The 15,594-nt window shown below is 41.4% G+C and overlaps 1 protein-coding gene across 1 annotated transcript in view; it reads right to left on the reverse strand.

Moving 5' to 3' along the window:
- LOC146172550 (nose resistant to fluoxetine protein 6-like) overlaps positions 1–15,594 on the reverse strand; it is a 116,198-nt gene that overhangs the window by 11,485 nt on the left and 89,119 nt on the right. The window contains exons 10-13 of the mRNA XM_084585797.1: positions 10,052–10,134; positions 9,864–9,986; positions 7,031–7,151; positions 1,502–1,691 (exon numbers count right to left, since the gene is read on the reverse strand). Coding sequence (XP_084441923.1) covers positions 1,502–1,691; positions 7,031–7,151; positions 9,864–9,986; positions 10,052–10,134 — 517 coding nt within the window. The remainder of the gene's footprint in view (positions 1–1,501; positions 1,692–7,030; positions 7,152–9,863; positions 9,987–10,051; positions 10,135–15,594) is intronic.

Below are 15,594 nucleotides of genomic sequence, written 5' to 3' on the forward strand. Positions count from 1 at the left end.
GCCCTTGTTTTTTACGAATTTCGTCATATAAACCAGATGTCCACAATTCTTTGCTACAGAATGCTGGAATGTGAACATGTATGAAGTTTTATTAATTGCATTTCGGGATAATTGTACCACGCGGATTCAGATAGGAATGGTGTTACATTTACAGTATTTGAAGTTTTATTTGTTATACTTCTGCTAAATATGATAGATATACAGTTGGCCGTGTTCAGGCATTGAACCTTTTTTACTGCTATCAACCATAGTTGATAGCAGTAAAAAAAGATCATTTCGAAAGGGGAGGTCGTCATTCTCAGAAGTCTTCTTACACCAAACAACAGTCATCTACGATAAGACGTAAATGGGATGAAATGTCACTAAAGGTCATTTGCGCGTATTAAAAAGAATGGGACGCTTTCCTGTAGTATGCTTGAGGTTCAGTATCGTAAAAGTAAGGAAGGGCCCTTGATGGCATCAATTGGTTTACGGAACGAGATTTTGTAAAGATTCATTGCCAATTACAGAGGGTGACATATCACCCATTTACAAAAAAATCTAAACATGTAAATATGTGCTCATTGGGGGTCGGTTTTGAAGCAAAGCAGACATCACGTGTATGATAGAGTTAAAGACTAGATGATTAGTTAGTAGAATAAAATAATAAACTGTTTATGCATCAATTTCAGACTGGAAAAAAAATTGTCATTGAAGACCATTAATATCAAAAATGACCACGTATTTCAATTTTCCGGCAGTGCTACCAGAATAATTGAAACTTTAAAATAGACGCTTGAAAGCCTCTTTAATTGGCTGTCCAGCGTTGCTGTTTAGAAAATGGCACCCATTGCTTCCAGGCTTTAGCTTAATAATTGTATTGTAGATTAGGTGAACATTATAAAAAGAGACCTCTGACTTGGCGACTCGGAGCCGAGGCTGGTATGGACCTTAACTCTACAGGGATCTAGTTCGGCTGTGAAAGACTTCAAGGTCTGCATGGAAGAAAGACATCATATTGATGGGCCTGTATATTTTGCACTGACAAGAGATCGTTTAAATGTTGCCACACTGAACAATGAAAACACTTTAAGCCATCATATTGACAAATAGACGATTAAATCAAGGTTTGCTGATGAATGAAAAAAAAACATCAACGCGTACATGAAGGACACGTTTAAAATATGTTAAGCTGTATAATAGAAAAAAAACTAATTGAGCTGTCGTACTGAGGGCTCAGCACTTTTCTGATTTGAAAATCTTTACATTAGAGTGATCAAGCACGCCGCAATTACAAAATGAAGGCTGGCTCAACACTGATGGCTGACTTGTGTTTCAGATAAAAATATAAGCATTAAATAAATCAAACATCACCAAATAGAATTGATGACTGTCCTCCATATTGACGGGTAATGCTTGGAAATTTAGCTGTAAGATATTTTCCTTAATTTGAACCTTTTGCTGCAATGGACCTTATACAATCCTCCCTGCAGATTGAAACCAGAGAGGGTTTCTCCATTACCTCCTCTACCGGTGACGCAGGTGAAGGTGAACCACACGAGGAACACGGTCCAGAGTATGCGGTCGATGAAGGCGAAGAACATCCGTTTCGCCGCGGGGGCAGTCTCGTCACTGCGGTAGTACTCGAGCTTCACGAATATGCAGTACAGGCCGCAGAGCAGGGCGACGCCCCACAACAAAGCCTGAAAAATCTGCACAGAAGACATAGAACGAGATCAGAAACGAGCAGAGATATTGATGTCTGTACGAATAGCATTCTGGTTTGAGAATACTTTGTGCATTCTTGTATTCTTAATCAAGCAGCGTTCCAAATATTCGACTTCAGGAGCTTTCGTGTCCTGAAAAATTGGTACACTCCGGGAGCCTTTGACGACAAAACGGGGATTGGAGTAATGAGGCTTGAGTACATGTACTGTGTGTTGAAGGCACATTAAATTGAAATGCAGTACGACGCGGTGTCTGTGTTTATAAGTGGAGTCCATAAGCCTGCTAATATTCATTACTGGAGTGCTAAAGTTAGGCTTTTTCCCCTAAAATATTTCAGGAATGTTACAGGCCTATTATGCGCGTCGCACAAGAGGCTAGCAATACAACTGTGCGCTATGTTAAATATTAGTGAATAAAAGATGCGCAATAAGGACTAAGAAAAAATCTAATAAATGTTCTCAAATGAGAGGCTAGGTGATGTGACGCTTTATTTTCACATGATATAATTTTTTTCATTTTTAATTCTAATGTCAGTTGATCTTATCAATCGTCAAATGATAGAAGACTTGCATGAAAGTGGTAAATATTTGCCGCGCTTCTTTTGATATATAGACCGAAAACCACGCTCCGAACAATTCACATCACTTCCGTTCTCGTGCAGAAATCGCTCTGCCTATAAGGTTTTTGCCTCCAAGTTAAAAGAATGCAGTAGAACACCAAAACTGCGCGACACGACGTACGTTATTTTGTGTCTTTTACAAAACTTCACTTCGCTCTACGTAAAGATTCGTAATCTCGGATTGCCTGTGAAGTATTTGTAGAGCGCTGGCTGCCAGCATAACGTTCAGTATCTTAGCACAAAGCAGTTGCACAATATCGTTCGGGGGTTCGGTAATGAAAACGAAGCGGTAATGAAAACGAGTAGCCTGCTAAAAAAAAAATGATTTAATTGCCTAAAAAATTGCAAGCCCTTGGAATAGGGACAGTATGATGCAACTGTTCTTAGTAAGAAAAGACTGACTAATCCATGCTTTATTGACGTTTAGTGAGAACCTTAGTGTACATTTTTGCAGCAAGGTTCACAGCTCCAGCAAACATTATCGTCAGTAAATTAAAACCTAATTCAATATAATATATTTGCCTTCAAATACCCGATCAGAGTTTAATATTAAAAGACTGGGCTAATTCAGAGGACAAAATAAAGTATCAAACCATTTCATACAGAAGAGTCTCCCTTCGTCAGTGTGAATTTTTAAAACCGCAAAATTACTCTTTATCGTCGACTACCTCAGCCTTCTAGCCAGCTCAACAACTGATCGAAGCTGACAGGGACTTTGGTGTGGGAGGAGTAGGGAATTAGTAGAGTTGGTACGGATGCATGTTGTTGCGCCGCCATCAGGGCGAAGACGGAAACGTAGAGCACTAGTTCTGGCTTCCTTCGTCTCCGTCGTCGTACTTGTGGTGCTGCAACAGCATGGGTTCGTGTTTATAGTCCCAGCATATGCTGGAATTCCGATGGGAAGAAGGTGGAGAGATTCCCTTCTGAACTGTGGTACTAAGTTAGGCATAAGCTCTGGCTCCATCTTAGGCGAGACACCTCACCACTATCATAGAATAAAGCTAGATTATAGACTCAGGAGAGCCGCAATGGACAAATGTGGGCAAAGAATACGCTTGAATTATACGCCTGAAGCTGGCGCCAGAATAGTAAGCGCAGCACGTAAAGACCACAACTGCTGCGTAGTTGTCAGCAGTAAAGCGGCACAGTAGATAGAGAGGTGTTTGTGGCAGTGTTGCGCACAACTCTGTAGCGTCGCACCGCCTGACTAAAAAAGAGAAGACGGCGAATTCTGCGAGACGTTTCTCTCTCTTGGCGCGTGTACAAACGTTATGGTGATCAGTGACAGTGAGTAAAAAATACGTATGACCAGTCTACGGTGCCTATAACGCATTGGAGTGTTTTCACCAGATGTGATTCTAACTACACACAGTTTTTCGCTTGCAGTTTTGCCATGAACAAAACTGCAATACGGCGAAAGATGAAGTGAATCTCCTCTGGTAGCCTGCCACATCGCGGCGTGCCTGTACAGCTGACCAGTGGCATGCATTGCGCCAAACACTGGTATAGTCTTCATCCGCTATTGCCTAGTTACACTGAAAGCAGCCGGCTTTGCGTCACCAGATTATCTCGTAACTGAATCCGCACGTTGGACGTGCGCACGGTATGGTGTGTTTGAGGGTGGAGTCGAGGGTTTGGAAGGTACAGCGCTGAGTTTTACTTTAAATTATAACGCGAACGTGTTTCCAAGTGCTATTGATTTGAAGTGTTCGTTTTGTGAACAAGGCTAACGTGGACCGAAATAAAGACCGAAAAAATGCAGGGCTTGAATCGGGGAGTAAGTGTACAGAGCATCAGTAACAGTGAAAAGCCTATAGACAGGCAGTGAGGGATACAGAGTGCACTGAAGATTGCGCCTTATAGTCTGTTCTGAGAAGATTGCAAATATTCAGCAAATTTTGCCAGGAAAGGGGATCACCAAACGCATTCCTTCTTTTTAATTTTTAATGTTTGAGCTTTCAGGGCACCGTAGTTTAATCTAAGGGTAAAGAACTGACGCTCGTTGCGAACGACATGAATCGTTAGTTGCTGCCTTATTTAATTACTTCTATAATAATCAAAGTCAAAGAAAGGTGATAGCAGTGTGTTGTTCGTGTGTTAGTATTCGCACAGGCCACATAATTGTTTAGCAGCGCACCCGAGCCCACAGAATCCAGAAAACCATATCAGCATAATAAACATTCGCCAAAACTGAAATCACATAAATCAACGTTCTCCTTATGTCTGTGTGTGCTTCTTCTGTTTTGTTGTCGTTTTGCTGCCTTCTTCGAAGATGTTAGACCAAATTGCACGACGTTCTACTCTATAAAAAAGACGTTTCCTCGAGGCCTGTTGTGAGTTAATTTTCTTCTGTAGCGGATATCCAGTGGTGTTTTCATTGCCTATGCCTCCCTTCGAAGTTGCTTCTGTAGTCGTGTAGTGTTTCGCTGTGTGGATTTGAGCACGAATTTGAATTCACTGCTTGCGCCGACAATCTTCACTTCACGTTTGTATTTATGATGTCGATTTGAGAAATACTGAGAAATAGAAATAATTTTTGCAGTCGTATTTCAATAGCAAGTTATCTGGCGTGTGATTTGAAGGTACAGTGCCTCTGATTGCGGTCTTAAAGTTCTGGCCCCGTTAGCAAGGCTACCGTTTTACCGGTGTGAAATATGCGCCGCAGTCTATGCTGGTGAGAACGAAATATTTTTATCGGGTCCCAGACGTAGAACGTTGCGCCCTCACCTGGCTTGCTTTCCCTAGTAATGTATGTTATATTTTGCTAGAGAGAGGAAGTGGTTTTAACCGGCCCGGTATTATGCGGTATAACACTCATATCGTTGTGATCCTTCCTATGTAAGTTTTAAACAGGTACTCGGACAGATGTGGAGCCAATACCGGACAAGACATTTTCGGTACGCAGGTCGAACAGGCAGGACCATATCCGGTATCAGTCTCAGTCCGGTCGGATCGTTCTAGTATAGCGCGATGTGTTTCAGTTATACTCGAGGATATATCTTTCCTCGCTAACGAAATGCTGCGTTCTTCTTGCACTTTCACACTCAAGCCTCCTCTTTTGTCGCAGATATGAAGACACACCGCAATATCGGACGAGCTGCAGCGACTGTTGCCCGCGGAGATGAGATGCGATACACGTATGTAAGTACTTGCTAACGTGCGTGCACTTCGATAGCTCCATATCTTTTCAGATAGCTTTTCCGAAACAAAGCGCACCCCACATATACAGCAGAGCTGTGACATGCATTGTGTATGTTTTCATGCTTAAACATACACTGGCGCGCTGGCTGGCATGCTCTGGCATGGTCATTTTGCTTGAGCTTCAAAGTGAATTAGTAAGCAAATATATATTGTCCGTTGCATTGAGAAGCGGATATGCATTGTCCGGTATTAGTTCCATAAGATACGAGTTCGTCCGGCATGAGTTAAACAGGATATGGTCTGTCCGGTATAAGAGCTCGATGCTGACCCGTCTGCATGTTTTGAGATTCATACCGAACCGCCATGTCCGATTTGAGATCCATACCGGAAATGGCAGGATATGGCTTGTCCGATATAAGCTCCATACCAGATAGGTCTGTATAGTCTGAGCTTTATACTGGTCCGGTAAAAACCTCTTTAATCTTCACCATGGACAGGTCACAGGGATATGAAATTTACAGTACATAAATAAGGACCATTAAAAGCCTTGCTTACCCGATAAAGAATTTTTCAATAGGGAACAAGATAATAAATGATATCAGTAAAATGATATGCCTCTAATTCTATGAATAAATTCTCGAGATACGTGTGGCATAACGTGAAAACGGCAGCCATATTTAAGTACTCGTGATAACTGGTGCTACACCGCCTAGACAGAACAAAAGATTACTCATATGCGTCCTTATTCGCCTGTTTCCCGATTGACTAGTTTTTATTGCAGCGTCCGCCCGAGGTATTGTGACATCCACCTTGCTAGCGCTCCAGAAACGTTATAGGTTGCGCCACGGCATCATTCAAGCAGTGGACACTATTACGCCAAGATGTAAGGAAGTAAAACGTTTAATTTGTAGGCCTAACGGACATTCAAGTGAAGATGGCTGGCTTGACATAAATGACAATGCGCTTCAAATAAAAACTCAGAACGCAGTGCGCGCTGAAGCTTAAACGTTTCCCTTAGGATTCCGCCATATCTGCCCATTTCCCTTTTTACAAGTTGGGCTTAAGTCAAGGGGAGAATGCACGCACCAGCTCAGAAGGAGAACACGATAGGAATAATAATACATCCGCTAGCATCAAAGGCGCCACTTCCTGTGTCATAGCTCTCGCTAAAGTTAGCGCCTTTTTCGAGTGGAAGACAATCTTTCTTGAGGCAGTCTTTGGTCGTCTCGCCTTGTATGGTGCTTGCGTGCCAGTCGTCACGGGATTTCATTCCGCCCGAGAAGCTCTGATCCAAAACACTTCTCAAAAGCAGAAAGGAATAAACTCCAGCCACTGAGTAATAAAGCTGTGCAGTAGTGCTATGAGCATATGAGCGAGTCTTTCGCTGTATCGCGGCTTCGAAATTTAGAGATTGACAATTATATGGACTATGGGTTGGCTCAAGATGCACTGAGCTTATATCTATTGCCGCACAGATTAAGCTCAAACTGAGGTTATTACGCCACCCCACGGCCTTCGCCCAATAAACTACTGCAAACCCAGAAGCAAAGATGGATTACTTGCCTTTGAAATCCCTGCTTTTCGGTATTTCTGAACCAGGAGAAAAGTAATGCAGCCAAAGAAGAAGCAGACGCCATGGTAGTAGGGGCGGAAGTAGTAGTCCATCAGACTCTCAGCCGCCACTCTGCCCAAGAATGACCAGTGAAAAGGAAATGACGCTTAACGACGCTAAATTTGAGTCCAAGTTTGAGGCTACATAAGGGTCTCGGCAAAACCTCTTGTCAAACAATCTATCTCATATGCGCTTTTAATATGCCAAAGCCTGTATGTTTTACAGAAAGAAGCAGGGTTGCAGAAATTTGTTGGAGGCATATATATCTATCTCTGTTAAGTGCTGTATAGTAGAAATCCTTTCCAGCGACTTCTTTTATTAATTCGCTCCTTTATTTCTCTTTTTTTGCTGCCCTTTCTCTCTTTTCTCCTTATACTTCATTTTTTTTTTATTTTTTTACTGCTTCTACTTTTCGTTACTTATTTTCTTCTTTGACTATTTTCAAATGTTTTAACACAATTAAGGGTCCTCAAAATAACGTTTTGCAGTGTTTTTTGCTCAATTTTGACGTATTTTTCACACTTATAACGTCTGTGGTTGTTTTGAAGCCTGCACACTCTGCCGACGACCTTGGCTATATTTTATGCCGAATAGCGTTTTCAGGCTGCAGTTAGTTATCTAATTACTCCACATGAAATAAATTCTGCACACAAACACTTTTTTCACCCTCTACATGATACTGTGAATCTTTTGTTCATATAATCAATTAATTTCTCGATAATGACGCTGGAACATACTGCGCGGGTTCACAAATGCTGTTCGCACTCATGAACATGAAATGCTTTCCCCTTAAAAAACATATCTGGCTGAATTTAGTGGGGAAACGAAAAAGTATATTGCTCTTTCGCATAGCTGTAGCCCTAATGTATATTGCAAGAGACGTAAGGATTAGGTTAAGGTAAATCACCACATTGGAGAAGAAAAAATGTATAATTTTTGTCGAAAATTCACTGGTTTTGTTTGATTCATCAAGCTTATGTAAATGAAACTTCTGCATCAAAAATTAATGCAAATATAAAGAAACGTTATTTCAAGTTTTTTTGCAATATATGGGTATTGCATCAAGTTCTAACTCGGAAATTTGAGGTGGGTTTTAAAAGCAACATTTATGATAATGCCCTTTAGGTTAGAGGTGTGGCAGTTAGTGTGTTTGATTGCGCAGATCTTGATATTTCAAATGACTTGGCAGTTGCATGCCGAGGTCAATAATCTGCGCAATTAACCAGAGTAACCGACATAACTCAAGCTAAAAGGTATTATCGTAAAATACGTAATAAACATTACAAATGGCAGAACGGTTTTCATAAAATTCGTTATAACAGATAACTTTAGCGTTTTTGTTTTTTGGCATTCTGCTTGATTGCTCAGATTAAGGTATAAAGAAAGTGCATACAAAGTTGTATGCCAAAATATACATCAAAAATGAAGTTATCAGTGCTCGCATATTTTGAAAAAAGAATGTTTAAAGGAATGAAACAAATGTCGAGGTAGCAACAAAACGCGCAATATACGTCAAAGGTATCTGGCTCATGAATCTGGCCCTCCTTAACGGCAGCACAATGTCTTTGTTTGCTAGCTAAAGCAGGTTTTCTTTTTTTTTTTTACCTCTTTCACGTTCTCAGCCGACTGGCGGGGCAAATTCCACTAGTCAAAAAATAAGGCCGCGCCGCCGTCCTTTTTTGAAGATTGGAAATTATATTCATAATCGCAGGAAAAAAAAAACGAACGTCATACATAAAGCAGACACCACAGCGAATTCGTTTCCCGAGAATTTTATATAAGTTCTTTTGCTGTTTGCTATATGGCCCAGTATATTCGAGGCAGTATAATGCTGAACAGGCCAAAGATGAAAAGAAAAAATAAAGGAGAGAATCTAAATAATTATGATTCTGTCACCTTGGAGGAATGAATGTTAAAATGGTACATCACTGCCATACTCGTTTTGGAGCACTCTCTTGAGCAGGAGTCCAAGTGCTCCATGCCACGTGCCCCGTGGCTCAATGCCTGGTGTCTTGCTTGCCTCAAAACTTACGCTGACTTCGTCATTTGCTCGGAAAATAGTCATCTTTTCAGGATTACCACAACATTCTGCTAAAAAGCGTAGTTCATAGTCTGTGAGCTCGAAAGGAGTGAAAAACTAGCAGAAACAACTCGCAAATCGAATGAGGTCAGTGTAAACAGCAGAAAGCCGGATCGCTCTGCAGCCCTCTGGTTATGTTGTTGAACTAAATAAAACTATTAGGTTCCAAAAAGTGCTCCTGAAACATTTCAGACCGTACATGAACAAATAAATATATAGAAATAGACATGCGAAGCAAGTTTTGCAGTGAAAGCGGACATACAGTGGTCAGAAAGGTTTAGTTTTGGTTTCGGATTCGTACCGATGAGGTTAGAAAAATACCATATTTTTTAACAATTTCATAAAATCATAATTTTTTCCCCGACCATTCTTTTAATAAGCTAGAAAATGAAAATCGTAAAAATAAATTGTAATTGTTTCACAAAAATGAATATTTAGGGTGATGACATACCTTAAAATTTCTTCGTGCACTAGAACCGCATATGAAACTGATTTGTTTTAAATTAAGCAATTCTAGGACGTTTGTCGAGAACCTCGCAAGAGGTCCTTGAAAAGCTCTGTCATCATACTCATGAACTATGGCGTCTAACATGTACTTCTCTCAAAGTGATGTGTAAATAAATAATGCTTAATCGAAAAAGCAGATGGTTGTAAGGATGAAAACAAACGTTTCTGAGATCACGAGGCAGATACGGTCGCCTTACCGAAACGACGGCCGCACCATGACAACAAACGGCGGCAAGTCGGTGCCGTACAAATGCCAAGAAGAGATACCGCAGCAAACAAGTGACAGCGTCACAAAGACAGCAGTGACGAGCCATTTCTTCCTGAAAGTAGACAAAAATACCGCAGTGAAATGGATGTCGCCCTAAAGTAGAGTAAGCGCACTTACGTTTTCAATACCTGGATCACGATGACGGCCACCACGAACAGCTGGTAGTCAGCAGAAAGGTACCACAAGTGCCCCATAGTCCCCTGTCGAAAAAAAAAATTAAATTTACACTTGTTGGGGAGATATGCTTTGCCGGTCTTAGTCCATAGAAGTCATTACCGTGCAGAGGCCATGAGGGTCGTTTCTCCTCAACAAAAGTGTCTCTTTTTAATTTTTCTGATCAACAAATTCTGGCTCCGGGCTGCTTTCAGCCCCTCTTTTCGTTTTGTGTACGTGCGGAGGAAAAAAAAAGTAATACATGACAAAGAATGAACTTTTCCGTCAAATTTTATTAGATTCATAACCTAAATGCTAACGAGTAAAGATAAGTAACTAGGCAAGGAAAAAAATATCACTGATCAAGGGTGGAGGAGGGAACGACTTAGTTCGCAGGTCGAGACAACGTTTCGGCATGTGGACGTGTCTTCGTCTCGGCAGAGCGAACATGAATATAAAGCAAGTAAAACTCATTTCGAGGCACTTATATCCAGCCCGTGGCTAATAATTTTATTTTCTTTAATTAATGGATGTATTAAAATTAAATGCCGCTATGAGACCCAGCCAGACTTTGTGTGTATAGTTCCTCCAGATGCGCTGCTCGGAGAGAGGAAGAGACAGACGGGAGACGTCAGAGGAGACCTTGAAGGAAAATAAGAAAATATGGCCGTAACGGCGCCTATGGAGATAGCGTTTCAATCCCTCTGTTTTGCGAACCGATTTATTGTTGTGTCCTCATACCCACAGTTTGGGAGCGCAGCTAAGAATTGGAGTGGCGAGGGACTTTTTGATTTGTGTATTCACGGGCCAAAAATAAAATGATTGCTCGCAAACAGATAAGCAAACCAAAGGATGAATCAGAAAAATAGAAAAGAGAAAAAATAAGGCTCGCAGGTGATGAACACAACACTATTTGTAGCCAAGTGATCTGAAAAAGAGTATTAGCAATGCAGACATTTATATAGAGTAAGAAATATTGAATTGGAGTAAAACATACCTGTGGCTCTACAAAAGTATGGCGGCGCCAAACTACCATAAGGTCGGGCTGCTAAAACTTAGGCCAAACTTTTGCAATGGCTTCTCGAAAACCCATGTTCTCACCATAGTAAATAGCGATAAAATAGCAAGAATTGTTATTTTGACCCGCAGTATGACAACGGAAGAAAGCGCCAAACCAGGTCTCTGCTATAGAAATTTAGGGGTGGGATACAGCAGTTCAGCCTCGTTAGGGAGACCTCAAGCTAGGGTGATTGACTTGACTTTCTGCTCCACGAATGCCTGAGATGCGGGTAGTTATCAGATTTTAAACAGATCCAGCTACGTGCTTATTAAGGTAGAGCTACGAAAACTCTCTTCTGTGATGTACAGTGTAGATGGAGGGTAAGTAACACGTGGCCATTGAGAGACGCCTTTGTCAGGCTATCACCAACTCCATACACTGTAACACCGCCATCACCTTGGTACCGATATCATATGAACAAGGCGCAAATATGGAAGCAGCAATGTTAGGAAACTGTTTATAGTGTTTATCGATAGTCGAAGCAAGGGGCGAGCACAAAGACAACAAAGACAATAGTCTGATATGAAAGCCACTGCAGAGTAAGATGCGTCTAGTTTGCGTGGAGCATTCACCACCAGCAGACACTCCGTTGGGAAAATTGCGTTGATATCTGAAAGCCGCACAGAATAGTGCAATCTAGAAGCGGCGAACGTATCCCGAAGCCTGGATGTTTCTTATGTGGTGAGCCGTAAGTTGTTATCGTTATGTCGGTAAAACGCTTTGATAGGTACCTTCTAATTATTCATTTAAAATGCGCGGAGGTCAATGTTTAGCATTATTAGAAAAAATGTGAACATGCACAGAGAATTTTAGTGGAAAACCCACTTTTTATGTCTGCAATGCACGAAGCACAAGAAACACGTACATTAAGATTACAAGCACATTTTGCCCCTGTATTAACTGTGGGGTGTGAAGCCTAGGACAGTGGACTTCAAGAACACAGATCGGTTGGCAAAAAAACCTCACGGACTGGTGGAAACGTGACTAGTACATCATTAGGCTTTTACACTTAGAAATTAAAACCTCTACCGCAAAGATGGAATCCCGGCTTCAAGGGGAAGCACTTTGTTAGCCTCAAATAAGAGAAGCCCGAAGCACAACCTAAGCGCCTGCCGTTCTGATAACTGAGCGGGCGAATTTATTTAGCAAGTGAACCAAAAAACAGCAATTGGTCGGACAAGCCTAAGATAAATGATTAAAACTGCACTTCTCCGCATTCAGCAGCGGGAATTAATTAACCTGTGCAACATGCCCACGGCACGACTCCTTTCACAACAGTGTTGTGAGGCGAGACCCCCTTGTAACGTTACCTTCGTAAATCATCATCATCATCATCATTATCAGCCTGACTATGCCCACTGCAAAGCGAAGGCCTATCCCATATTTCATCAATTAACCCGGTTTTGTGCTACCTACATCCACTTGACTCCTGCGAACTTCTTAACCTCATCCGCCCACGTATATTTCTGCCGCCCCCTACTACGCCTTCCTTCCCTTGGAATCCAGTTTGTTACCATAAGCGAACATCGGTTATCTTCTCTTCGCACTACATGTCCTGCCCATGCCCATTTCTTCTTCTTGATTTCCACTAGAATGTCAGTAACTTGAGTTATTTCTCGCACCCACTCTGCACGCTTCCTATCTTTAATTGTCACTCCTACCGTTTTTCGTTCCATAGCCCTATGCATTGTCCTCAACTTAAGTAGAACCCCATTGGTTTGCCTCCACGTTTCAGCCCCATAGGTAAGTACAGGTACGATGCTACTGTTATATGCATTCCTGTTGAGCGATACAGGTAAGCTGCTAGTCATAATCTGCGAGTGCTAGCCAAATGCGCTCCAAGCCATTCTTATTCTCCTTGTTATTTCCTTGTTATATTTGCCTACTACTTCCAGTTTTTCGCTATCTAGCGTAGACCGCTGTTCCTTACCTATGCTGTTGTACATTACCTTAGTCTTCTGAATATTGATTTTCAAGCCTGCCTTTCTACTTTTCCTGTCTAGGTCACCAAAAATTCTTTGCAGTTCATCTCCTGAGTTACTTAGCAAGGCAATGCCATCAGCAAATCGCAGATTACTGAGGTATTCTCCATCTATCCTTATCTGTAACTGCTCCCATTCCAAGTCTCTGAATACTTCCTCTAAGCAAGCTGGGAATAGTACTGGAGAGATCGTGTCTCCTTGCCTAACACCTTTCTTTCTGGGAGTTTTGTTACTTTCTTTATGCAGAACTATGATTGCTGTGCAACCACTATATATATCTTTGAGCACTTTCACGTACAACTCGTCTACCCCCTGATTTTGCAATGCCTGCATCACCGCCGAGGTTTCTTCTGAGTCAGTTGCTTTTTCGTAATCAATGAATGCTATGTATACGGGCTGGTTATTTTCCGAGTATTTTTCTATGGCCTGGTTGAAGGTATGGATATGATCAATAGCAGAGTACCGTTTCCGAAAACCTGCTTGATCCTTTGCTTGATATCAGTCTAAAGTTGTCCTAATTCTATTAGCGATTACCTTAAATACCTTATACGTAAAAGACAGTAAGCTGATTTGTCTTTAATTTTTAATGTCCTTAGAGTCCCCTTTCTAATGAATGAGAATAATGTTTGCATTCTTCTATTGTTCCCGAACCATCGATGACACTAGGCACTGCGTATACAGGGTGGTCCAGTTTTTCTAGCACGATATCCCCCCCAGTCCTTCAACAAATCTGTAGTTATCTGATCCTCTCCAGCTGATTTCCCCCTTTTCATAGCTTCTAATGCTTTCTTTCTTGACCTCGTCCTTCATCACTGGTGGAACATCTGACTGTTTCTCGGTACCACCAATTTCATTATGGTCCTGACTACTTCGCTACTGTAGATATCAGTATAGAACTTCTCGGCTACTTTGACTATCTTGTCCATATTCGTGATGACGTTGCCCGCCTTGTCCCTTAGCGCATACATCTGTTTTTTGCCTACGCCCAATTTCTTCTCGGCTTTTAGACTTCTCCCGTTTTTTACAGCACGCTCAATTTTCTACATGTTATACTTCTTTATATCGGCCACTTTGCGCTTATTGATAATCTTTGATATGTGTTCCAATTCTGTCTGGTCTCTTTGATTGGAAGCTTTCATACCCTGGCGTTTCTTAATCAAATCTTTCGTCTCCTTAGACAGCTTACCAGTATCCTCTCTAACTATCCTACCGTCTAATTCTACAACGCACTCAGTAGTGATATATTTGTAAATATTGTTTCTTGCTTCTAGGATAATATCGCTATCCTCGGTTAGAGTTGAATATCCATTCAGTCGCGAGATCCTGAACCTTTCTGCCCTCTTTCTCACCGCTACTTCGTTGATGGACTGCTTTCTTAGTAATCTGTTGCGTTCTTTCTTCAGATTTAAACTCATTTGGGACCTCACCATCCTATGGTCACTGCATCGCAATTTTCCGATTACTTCTACATCTTGCATAATGGCGGGGGTTGAGCCCAGTATGAAGGCAATTTTATTTTTAGTCTCCCCGTTAGGACTTTTTGATGTCCATTTCCGGTTCTTCTGTTTGCTGAAGAAGGTATTTATGATTTTCTAGTAACTTCCCCCTGCTATTCATAGAACCAATTTCATAGTCACCTACGCCTGGTCTCCTGCCTGCTTTTTCCCTACCTTGGTATTGAAGTCGCCCATTAAAACAGTATACTGCGTCTTTACTTTTCGCATTGCCGATTCTACATCTTCGTAAAATCTTTTAACTGCCTGATTATCATATCTACATGGGGGTGCATAGGACTTTACAACCTTCAGTTTATTCATCTATATTCATCTATACGCTACGCCCCCTTCGTAAATGACAAGGTCCAATAATAAGAACCATTTTTCAGTGGAGTGTTATTGACAGGATTACGAGATCTCTTGTTTGTAGAGAAGGACATCACACGAGTGTACGTTTTAATTTCAGTCGCAAGCCACATAACTGAGTTTCAAGGGATATGAGCTATACGATTGCAGGCGGATATAAAGGGATTGGATGCCAGGTGCAGCCATAAAAAACAAGATGTCATTCTTATAGAGTTACGCGTGCGATCGTAGTGTTGGCTGGGAATTGACGTTAGTAGAATATTTAAGAGTATGGGTTAGAGCGGACCTTTGAGGGATACTTTTGGCTTCTTAATATCGCCCAAAGGGGAAGCAATTTAATGTACAAAAACTCTATCAACTTTGGAGGAATGCAGCCACCCCCGAAATCAAATAATGTGGAGGATGCAGAATTTGCAATCTTTCCAAGAAGACGTGATCTACAGTGCCATAAAGTTTGGCTATATCTAATGTCACCAAAGCATGCATACATTTTTTGTCACTGCGCAAGGAGCATTTGACTTTCAAGGTCAGCATGCGCATTTTATGTGTGGAATATTCTTAACGGCAACCGATTTAGCAGGGCCGAAGGATATTTTTGCGCTC

This window comes from Amblyomma maculatum, unplaced genomic scaffold, assembly GCF_055883805.1.
Source record: "Amblyomma maculatum isolate TAMU_Amacu unplaced genomic scaffold, ASM5588380v1 scaffold_13, whole genome shotgun sequence".
Lineage (NCBI taxonomy): Eukaryota > Metazoa > Arthropoda > Arachnida > Ixodida > Ixodidae > Amblyomma > Amblyomma maculatum.